Genomic DNA, 11511 nt, shown 5'->3' on the forward strand with positions numbered 1-11511 from the left:
CCTGCAAACTGTTGATATTTTGTTTACCTTTTTGACACAATGTAGGATCCATGAATATATATGTATGCACATTTTGTATTGTCTTCTTGTATTTATAAATTATACACATTATTTATTCTCATCAATGTGGTCAACTTAAATATTATTCACATAGCATAACATTATAATTTTAATGATATTATTAAAAAAATTAAAACTATTTTTTCTAATTAGTTTCGCAAAAACTCCCAACATTTCCTCTGGACTGCCAGCCGTTCAGTCCCAAAACTTTATGAGGCCATCCCAACCGGCTGTTGCAACTTTACTTGCTTCATGAGGATGCCACAGCGTACTAATACACACACCATCATGTGCCTGCCATTTTTTATACATTTTCGATGTCTTCCAATCCCAGATGTAACATTTACCATCACCATCTCCAGACACTAAATAACTCATATCGGGTGAGAAATCCAATTGACAGGCATAACCGGATACCATATGACCAGTAAAGGATTTCTTGCGATTCATTTTGAAACGATTCAAGGCGGAAAAGATTACAATTTTATTATCCAAGCTCTGGCAGGCTAACCATTTGCCGTTGGGTGCGAGTGTTACGGCAGGCATGGAATGCATAGTAGGATCGGCAATATATTTCATATCGACCGGTATATCCCATTCCCAAATGCGCATGGATTTGTCATCAGAGGTAGTGACAAAACGACGATTTTCATCAACGAATGTAATGGTATTGACAGCTCCCAAATGGCGATCATATTCCTGGACAATATCACCGCTCCGTGTATCCCACTGAAATTAAGAAATAAACAATTAAAAATAAACTTTTATTCTAAAAAATATATAAAAAAATTAAAAATTATCCCTTCCCCGGCGGGTTCTACGAAATCGGATTGACCCGAAACCACACCCGTGTTTTTCTCGAACTCAGGGATACCTGCTCCGACTTTTTTGGTTAGCGCCGTATCGGAAGAAAACCCTAAATCAATATGTATATGTCCGGCCTGTCCCACCCACCATATTCAAACATAGATGTAAATTTGCCAAGGTATATAAAAACTTCCCCAACCATCGTGACACCTGTTCTGACAAACAATTAAGATCACCCCCTTGTCGTCGTCTCCACCAGCAAAACGACGCTGAGAAAGCTAATTGGCCAAATTTCAAAAACAGTTCAAAAACAGATACGTTAGATTACTGCCCAAACCTTCGGATGTTCAGAAAGCAGAACGGAATTTTCGGACATCATCGCAGTAGCTCGCTAAGTACTTGTTGGACGAATATCCGAAGGAAATAAGCGTTGTGATCTATGTCACAAAACAATGTCACATCAGATCTCTTCCTGTCGGGAAGAAACCACTACAATTTACAATGGACGTTGATGCCAATCCCATTGAGAACAGAAATTATGCAAAGCACTGGGCCCTCCGCAACGTCAAAAAAAAAAAAAAAAAACAATCCAGTTGCCAGTCATCATGGTTTTCCTAAGAAGCACAGCACTAGAACATCCCTGCACGCCATCTCCACACATTACATTCGAGGACTCAACTAGAACAAGCCGTTCGATAGGAGGGTGTTGGTGGCGCTCGACTTATCAAAGCACATCGAGCAGAATACCCTCCGGCCTGATTTGAAACGCTGGATAATCAATTATATGTGTGGACCAAGAAGTCGAACACCGTACAGTGAAACATGACATCAAATAAGGTGGGTTGCTAAATGCAGAACTGTTTGAGATGTACTTCTCCTATGTTCCATCCCTTCCATATGGAATTGAGGTCATTACGTCTGCAGACTATATAATTTTTGAAAGATTGAACAACACCAGATTTACGCCCAAATGAATGCGGAGATGAGCACAGAATAGAATGTCTACTGGTCTCTCCGACCATTAATAAGCCCAAGAATCGCGAATGCTACAATTAACAAGTCCCTAGCAGAAAAAGAAACCTTGTTGACCACATACCTAGTCCGCGAAAATAAATGCAACGTAATTGAATTTTATTCAAACCTGCCAGAACGACGCCCACTGGAACAGGGTATCTCCTCATGTTATCAGTGGAAAATTTGAAGATTCTTCCAGTATGACAACACAATGTTATGTTCTCGCTGCCGTACTTGATATGTAATTGCCGTGAGAGTAATCCTAATCACCAACTACGTTCAGAGTTAAGGTTTGGTAACACCGTGAGAAACATTTGCCTATTATGTGGCACAGACCCAATTACATTTAAGTTTCTATTACTTGTATACTTACACAAATAATTTTCTTATCCGATGTGCCAGCAACAAACAAATGTTGTTTACTATTGTCCGGATGGAATTTAACACAGAACGGCATTTTGCGGGCGGTAAAACGTGAAACAACTTCTCCCGTTTCGGCATCCCATAGCTTAATGTAACGATCATATGAAGCTGAAAGAAATTTGCTACCCTTGTTGTTCCAGGCAATATCTTTTATAGCCTGTCGATGACCATTAAATGTGCGTATACACCGACGTTCACCATAGACTTCCCATAGTTTAACACGACAATCCATTGATCCAGATAGTAATAAATGCGCTGTTTTTGGGAACCAACGTATGGCGGAAATGCCTTTTGTGTGGCCAGTCCATGTGTGTATGTGCGCTTTGGGTAGGAAACATTTTGTTGGTGGTGCTCCTGTTCGTAAATTTACATCCAAATCATGGGGAGCATGTAGATATGAACGTCCTTGATAATCATAGGCATCTTTGACTATGGTGGAGATTAAAGAAGTAAACAGAAAATTATTAAATTAATAGATAACTTTGAATATTACCAACTTACTGTGTAATATAGATTTCTCTTCCAATGGTTTGTCTTCTGGTATTCTATTGCGCCGATGTCTTTTAGATAGAATCTCTTCCAATTCAGCCTTTTCTTGTTCATTTGGTTTGGCAACACGTTGTTCATCCCTGTATTGAGCCCATGGGCCAAGAAAACCTTCAATATCTTCAGGATTATCATTTTTCTCTTGCTTTCTTTTCTTCTTCGGTTTGGGTGCCTCAAACACTGTTTTACCATCGTCATCATAGGCCTGTTGTAAATCTCCCACAAACGACCGGCCATCAGCTTCTTCATCCACCGATGGATCCAATGCATAGCCATATGTGTGAAATGTTCTACGTTGATTCTCAAATTCGAATGCATTGATATGTGCCTTCTCCACATAACCGGCCAATGTATTGCGTGGTGCTCTCATTTGTTGCGTCAAGTCGGGGTTTTCAGGACCTTTAACTGGTGCAAACAGTTCTTCATAGCGTGGGTTATATTCCACCTCTTTGAGTGTTGGATCAATGGTACGTTGGACAGCAGCTGCACCCATGGGCACCACCTCTGGAGCCGCACATACTGCCAACGATTTTGCTACCGAAAGCTTTGGGTCAATGGGTTTGAGATAGTCTGGTACTTCTTTCTCCTTTGTTGTTGTAGTTTTTTCCTCAGCAGTTGACTTTTCTTCATTATCGGAGTGTTCTCCTTCGGAAGAACTTCCATAATTTTGTATTCCTAACATATTTTAAAGGGAGGAAGAAATCTGAAAATCTACCAAACACAATGAATGCTAAACAAACGAACAAAAACGTTGTTGTGACATTTCATTTGACAGTTGGCTCGATATTTCGATAATTATCGAAATTATTTATCGGAAGTGGTGAATGACGGACGCTCATAGTTTCAATGCAATGAAAGTATAAGGTCGGACTAGTTTCGGTCCACACTAGAGTAATTTCAATGAAAAAATTTCATGAAATTCTGCGTCCCTAGATCGAGTTCCATAGTCCCGGTCCACACTAGAGCGATTTCATTGACAAATTTCATAAAATAAGGCGGTCTTAGATAGACCCACTGCTACAATTTAATGATATTACTCTACTAGAACTCGATCTAGTGATGCTCTATTGTGGACCGGGACTAACAGCCTGTTTCTGTATGTCGAAAGATGAATGTGTGCGAATGAAACACGTCCAAACTCTCGTGTGTTTTTCCAAATTTGTTTTTGTTTTGAAGCAAAAGCAAAGGTAAAATTATTTCGAAATTATTTCGACATACAGAAACAGGGTTTTAATATAACATAATTTATAATTCATAAATCATGCAAAATGCAGCATAATTTTACTACTAAAGTGGTGTTTACAGTATCCATCAATGTCGAATGAAATATCAAATTTGCTACCTGTGAATGTTGTACACATATGCTCTGTTCCAGAACCTGCAAGAAGCTACTATTTTTTACTACGATAAAATTTTTTCGTTTATGTTATCGAAAAAATAGTAAAAATTAATATATTCTTGCAGTTCTGAAACAGACCAATAGTGTGACCAATATGGAAAATTGTAGCTCTGTTCCTTTATGTCATGTCCACACGAGCGTTTCAATTACTTTGTTCGCCTGTCGATCGACGTACACGAATTAACCCGTTTCCACGACACCATTCGTAATTAACAGAAACATAAACAAAATTTCCTTCATTTTCGTTTCCTTGTTTTCACGAAAATTTCAACCGAAAACATATAAAATATACATTAAATGAATAGAAAAAGCAATAGACTATCCTTCAAATGTATCTTCTATATTTAACTACACACATTTCATTTATTTTTTCCACAAATTCTGAATAATTTTGTATTTTCAATATATTTTTATATGTTTCTATTTTCAAAATTAAAGAGAGAGAGAGAGAGAGAGAGAAAGACATGTCAAACAATGTTTGTGTATACAAACTTTCAGTTATTTGTTTCCTTTTTGTTTCTGATTTTTTACGCGCTTTTGAACTAATGGACAAGAAATGTGTGTGGAATTAAGAAGGAAACACAACCGTCTTCCTTCTGCATCTATATAAAATGTTTAGTTCAATAATTATCATTCATCTTTTTTTCCTTTTAATTTTAGTGTTTTCAACAAATTTTTCAATTTTGAATTATGACATGTCATAATTAATTTTTTCGATAAATTCTCTCATTTGATAGGGATAGGACATACTTATTCGTCGTTCAGAGAGTATTTCTAATCGAACAACGTAGAAAAATCGTCGTTCGTTCATAGAATTTTGTGTGGGGAAATAAGTAATTTATTCGTAGTTATGGGTCGAACAACGAATAGAGAACGAACGACGTACCGTGGAAACGGGCTATTACGTGCAAGAATCTTCAATTTTTACCACTTTTTAACCGAAAAGCGTTCCTTTACTTCGGACACCATACAATTTATATGAAAGCAGTTTACAACTTTTACCAGTTTTACTATTTTTAAAAGTAATACTTCGGATACCATACAATTTATATGGGAGCAGTTTACAACTTTTGCCAGTTTTACCATTTGTAAAAGTAATAGTACGTTTATATATAACCGGATTTAACAAACCCACTGGGTTTCAAATGTCAATTTCATTGCTTATATTTCAAATAAATCCTCATAAAGAAGGTTAACCCTGCAAAAGGCTATAATAGCTCTGTCTGGTTACCCTAAAATTTGTACCAATTGTTGCTGGAAGTCGTCTGTTAACACAAAAAACCAGCAAAAGAGAGCGATTCGAGAGAGACATTTTGACAGTTCTTTCACTGAGAGCTTGCAAATTCTTGCTGGACAAATTTCTTCTAGCAAGCACTTGCAAGCTCTTCTTCTTCCTGAAAACAATCAATCGGCTGTTTTTAGTTTTTTGTTGATTTATGTTTGTGAACATTAAAAACAATTTTATTGTGGAAATAGCATAGTCTAATTGTATTATTTTATGGAGAACAAATTTGTAAAGTGGAAAAATACTTTTTTGTTTCATTTTCTTTTTTATTTTTAATAAAATACAACGTGTTTGCTTCCTTTGTTGGTGGACAAATTGTTCTGTTTTGGCAAGTCAGCTGATTGCTTGCTGGTTTTTGCTGGGAAGGTGTCTGTTTACTTTTTACAATTTTCTAGCAAAAGAGAATAAAAACCCCTTACTCTCTGAGAAAGTTCTTGCTGGGAAAGTAACCAGACAGACTTAATATAAACATGGCCTAAAGGAACAGGACAAATGTTAAACATGCTAACAAAACACTTTCATTATCCACATTTTTATTATTGACAAGAAGTGGATGATGTCCCAACTACAAGCAAAACCGTTTTATCGACGTAAAACCTGCTTACCGCCATACCTCTCACAAAATATAATTTTATAGTACAGACAAACACCTTAACCATGGAAAAGAAATCATAAACTAATGAATCGTATAGACAAAAAGATTGTAGTGTGCTTCTCTTTTTGTAGGTGTCGCCCTTACGGAAACAGCTTAATCTCTTCGCTCAATTGCTCAATGTTTTGGGGTAAATAGCAATATTTTGTTGAATTTGTTTATATGAGGATGTAGATCTGGCCAAAGATTATCCACATGTTTTTTTATCAGAATAAATAGTTTAAAATCTATAGTAACTATAAATAAAACAACTAGCGCCATCGACCAATTTTCGAAAAGTCGAAGATAAATGCTGAGAGCAAATCTATGTCTATACCATGGTAGAATAAAGTGAAGGTAGGCCACAGCTAACAGCTGATTACAATTTTTTTCTTTTTATGGCCTAATCTGTCAAAAGCAGGGTTGACATTTTGTACTGTTTTTGACATTATGCAATCATAAAGGTAGATGTATCGCTGAATTGTTCCAACAAAAAACTTTTGCTGTAACACTATATCTTAAAATTGAAAACAAGGACAAAAAATGTGTATTCGCGTGGCAAAATAAAATAAAACTTACGAATGAACGATTTATCAAATATTGATATTAATTTAAATTTGTTCCAAAAGTACGGGAATGTAAAAATTACAATTTTTGTAAAAATTCTGCTGTCATTTATCTGTAAATCGGATGCCAGCAATCACTATGTCAGATTAGCCAAACTTGTTGTGACAGTTTCTTTTAAGCGGAGGTGGTACAGTGGTGTTGGGCTACGGCTTAGCTCGCCGGAATGGGTGTGGTTCTTTCCGCTTCCACTGCACATATAAATTTATGTACCATCAGGGTTATTTTTGTAACAGAAATTTTTAAATTTAAAAGTTAATAAACAAAGATAAGGAAACGGATGTATTTGATTTCATATCCCCTTTCACAGTTCAAATTAAAATGGATGCTGAGTAGATTTCCATCTTTCTGAGGTTTTTGGTGTTTAACCTCGATGGCTTTTTGCCCTCCCCATATGACATCTTTCAGTCATCCTTGGTATTTTCACGCCATCATCTTTGTTTGAAAATACCCCAAAATCGACTTACCACATACCAAGCAAATATTCAACCCATTATGAAGTTAGATTTCAAAACATTTTGTAATATTAACAAAAAAATTAATTTATTTTGATTATTAACATAATTTTGTTATGCTTTTGCTTTCTTTTATAACATTTTTACGAGAAAACAAGACTATTATATTTACTTTTCAGGTATTTCATATAAATATAATTTTTGTAATTTATGTGGCAATAATCAATTGGGACTTATATAATCATAGGGTACATATATTTATTAGTTACAACAATTTCTAAATTTTGTAAAAAAAAATATATGTATATAATTTTTCTATTTTTTATATAGGTTATAATGGCATGCACATTTTTTTTATGGTTTTGAATATTTCTATATTTTTTTATGTATTTTTAAAAATTGTTGTAAGTACAAGGTTTGTATAATATTTTTTTTAATATTTCATTACTTATTTCTTATTTAAATTTTCTTTTTATATATCTCTATTTTTTATGTTCTTAATTTTAGGTTTTAAAAATCTTCAGAAATTTCACACGTGGGTTCTTTTAGGTTAATTTTACGAAATGTTGTTGTAATTATACTGATTTTTATGAAATTTTCAGATTTTTTTCTTTTCAGCTATTTTTATGGTTTTTATGACACACCCTAATGTTTCCATAGCAAAAGAAACTACTTCATGCCTTAACTTATGCTATACATTCTAAACGAATTAGATCCTTTTGAAAGTAGAGGTGAAATAAACCACGTGTAGTGATGTGGCTCAAATGAAGATGGGGCTTATTAATTTTTTTTTTTGTTGATAATTTGATGTATAGATGGAGGTAATGGCAATTAAATTTTGTGGCACTTTTAACTATTCCAGATCTTAATAGAGGACACTTGTTGCTTATCTTACTTGACAGTACTCACTCATTAAGTTGTTCAATTTTGGACTTTTCTTCCATAACCAAAAATTCTTCATATGGTCCAATTTCTATGCATGTCTCTGCTCTAAGGTGGGGCTCTGAATATGTGATATCATCATCAACATGTCTTTGCCGGCATTTGGCGATTACCGCGGTGATCAAATCGTCAAATGGCCAATATTTTATTTTTCCACAATATTCTATATGGGTGAAATAATAATATGATTCAATGATATAAATTATGAATCACAATTTCACTATTTTTGTTTAAAATATGCTTACCAGAGCAATAATATGCACAACATTAATCAATACAAATCTTCTTAATTCAAATTATTTACTAATTAAGTGATACTAAAAGAAAAAAAGTTAATTTTTTTATAACAATCACTATTTTTAGGACTTATAATTTTCACCTTATAAATTATGGTTTCTAATTTTATGGCTATTCAATGTAACTTAATCGTCACTAGTACCAACTTTAAAATGAATCGAGAAATTTCAAGGTGACTTTGATTGAGGTTGAAACTCACATGTTGGTTTCTAGTGATGAGAGATCTTTTCGGTGTAATTATAGTGATATTGTGATATCGGTTTTATCGGTGTCAGCTGTCGCTAACAGTTGAGTCTTGATTAGTGAACTTGGTAGCACTTTTTAGGTTATATTCTATATCGATTCAAAAAAAAATGTTAAAAGTTAATATTGTGTTTTATATCTTTTCAGAAGATTAGCCCACGTTATTTACATTAAAAAAAATAGTTTTGTCCTTAATATTACTGGATTCTATTGTTATTCTTAGGATTTATCGACCATATTTACTTGTTGGTCATCTTAAAGCCTAAAGTGAACATAAAATTGCACGAAGAACATCTGTAGTCAATTAATAATGTGGCAATTATGACTTAAAATTCCAAATTTACTTGTTTTGATTTTTAAAATTAAAAAAAATCATATAATTATGGTTATATAATTATGGTAATGTAAACACATAGTAAATTTTAGCTCGTTATCGAGTTAAACCTTTTCTCAAGAGGCCTTAACTTTATGCAATGAAATTGGCATTTGAAACTCTAAAGATTTACTAAATCCAATTACGCATTATTAACCATTTTATATCAAGCATTTCTGTCAACAAGATTTAAACGGCACTTGCGTTAGAGTTTTTTGCCGCGTTAAACTTCCTCATGAGTATTTATTTGACGTTTGCGATCTGGAATCGGCATTTGAAATCTAGTGAATGTATAAGATCCGGCTATATGTAAACCGTATATTATTGTCATTTTATTCCGTCAATGTTGAAGGTGTTTTCGTAATAATTAACGCCATCTGTACAATATGCATCATATCATATACTGTGGTGTAGCTACGCCCAGATAAATCACAAAGGTCAAAAATCCACTGCGGAATCCCTTTGTTTACATTTCTTTATTTGGCTGAAGGCAAACAAATTTGAGACCGAAAAGTGAAAGAATATTAAAAATGATTTAACAAAGGAAATTATATTGAAACAAAAATGTGCTGGAGCATTTTTATACCACAGCCAGTGTGGCTGTTACAAAGCCAGCTCTTTTAGCGCAATCTGTGTAGCTAAAAGAGTTGGGAATATTTACTATATGGAAAAAGGAACAAAAAGGTAAACATTGGTGATCTTGTCTAGAAGGTATTGTTAACAATCTCTCTTTTTCTTTTAGGACATGGATAAAATGTGTGTTTATAACACACAAATAGCTTAACAAAACAATATTTTGGTGCAGTCCAATATTTATGAGTGTATGCTTATGGAAATAAGAGGTTTAGGTAGATGAAAACGAATGCAGTCATCATGGACAAAAGTATTATTACACCAGGAAAGTATCTTTCCAAAAATTGTTTGTATGTTTTTATGATACTAATAACCCTTGGTTTCGTTTTCAGGTACGTTACAAAAAGGGTACCGAAAAGATTGTTTTTGTATGGTGTTGATAATTGTGTGCAGGCATAGCTGTTTATTTATGAAAATGATAGATGGTAGTAAGTCAACATGAAACAAAGAAATATATTGTTCATTTTTTTACTTTGCAAGCAACATCGATGGTGAGTATATTGAAGATATGTGCATTAATTGCTGTATTAATTTTTATTTTATATCATTTTTGTTATTTTTTAGATATAACGACAGGAGTGATTTTGCAATTGTGTCAACAGTCTGTTGTGTTTATGAATGAAGATTGCAATGTGTTTTCCCATTGGGTATTCATTGTCAAAGGTGTCGAAAGATGAAATATGTTTGCCTGATTAATTGTGATGAAGAATCTTGTGCGGAAAGCAATAAAATATGTAATCGTTAACACCAAAGTGATGCTGATTGATAACTTTGTGTATTACTGAACGTACATGCCAGGGCAATCCCGTTTGACGTCCTCGCTCAAAACGTATGGGTAATGTCAAATCAGAGTGTAACATTAAGTATACGCAGTTTTGTCATACAAACTACATGAGTCCATTGAATAAGACAATGAACTGGATTGTTCAATTAAACGAGACCGGCACGAATCCAACAAATGTTAAAGTGACATGAATGTGAGTTCTGGATGGAAATGTGGTATTTTCTCTACCAGTGCATATTGCTTTGAAATGTTTACAAAAATTATTATACGGTACGTTAAGCACCATATGTGACCTGATTTGAGCAATTGTATATAATTCAAACCTTTACTTAGTTCAAATGTATTTTTGTTTTGCAGGTAGAATTACTGAAACGGGCAGATTGGAATGTTTACACTCTATGATGTGCATATGCAAACGGCCATAGTGTTTTTTTATTTGTTTGTGGCAAACACTACTAGAAACATGGAGAAATTTTAACTGGGTACATTTCACAATTTTGCCTTGTAGATGCTTTGTCATGTTTGGGCAATGTGCCAGTATGTCGTTGTTAGGACTAGTGACAATGGATTGCAGTCCATATAATATAGTCATTAAGGACATCAATTGTAAAGATAAGTACATCTATTAATGAATATTTGACATTGATACTAATTGTTTTTTTTTTTTCATTTACAGGTACAACAACGATTTTATTTTCTTGATAACTAATTTTTCCATTTCTTTTTCAGATGATTCCCGGGTAATTGGATAAAATGCAATAAACTAACATTGTCATCAATTTTGTGGATTTTACTGCAATAAAATATCATCACTTCAAAACAACGTAGCAGTTATTTTTATCAAATTTGGTGATAAGAGTAGTTATTAAGAGTATTATTAGAATATATATAGACACTTTTACTACTGTTTAAGATGTTGAGCGTGGATAGTTCCTATTAGTTCACCTTTAAGGTTTTCGATTTGATATAAACTGTTACCTAGGGCTTTTCTTATT

The 11511-nt window shown here is 33.8% G+C and overlaps 1 protein-coding gene and 1 long non-coding RNA gene across 2 annotated transcripts; both read right to left on the reverse strand.

The window, feature by feature from the left end:
* Positions 1-71: 71 nt before the first annotated feature.
* On the reverse strand, positions 72-3611 carry LOC141389440 (pre-mRNA-processing factor 17). Its single transcript, XM_073960931.1, has 3 exons — positions 2806-3611; positions 2255-2733; positions 72-789 (listed from the first exon to the last, which is right to left on the reverse strand). The coding sequence occupies exons 1-3, from the start codon at positions 3530-3532 to the stop codon at positions 256-258; spliced, it is 1740 nt and encodes a 579-aa protein (XP_073817032.1). The 5' UTR covers positions 3533-3611; the 3' UTR covers positions 72-255.
* A 3310-nt stretch (positions 3612-6921) lies between these two features.
* On the reverse strand, positions 6922-9056 carry LOC141389431 (uncharacterized). The gene is made up of 3 exons (XR_012409041.1): positions 8566-9056; positions 8432-8503; positions 6922-8349 (listed from the first exon to the last, which is right to left on the reverse strand). It is a non-coding gene; the product is annotated as an uncharacterized lncRNA (long non-coding RNA).
* Positions 9057-11511: the final 2455 nt, after the last annotated feature.

This window comes from Musca autumnalis, unplaced genomic scaffold (assembly GCF_047663935.1).
Source record: "Musca autumnalis isolate F117 unplaced genomic scaffold, ASM4766393v1 scaffold_1, whole genome shotgun sequence".
In the NCBI taxonomy this organism is placed as follows: domain Eukaryota; kingdom Metazoa; phylum Arthropoda; class Insecta; order Diptera; family Muscidae; genus Musca; species Musca autumnalis.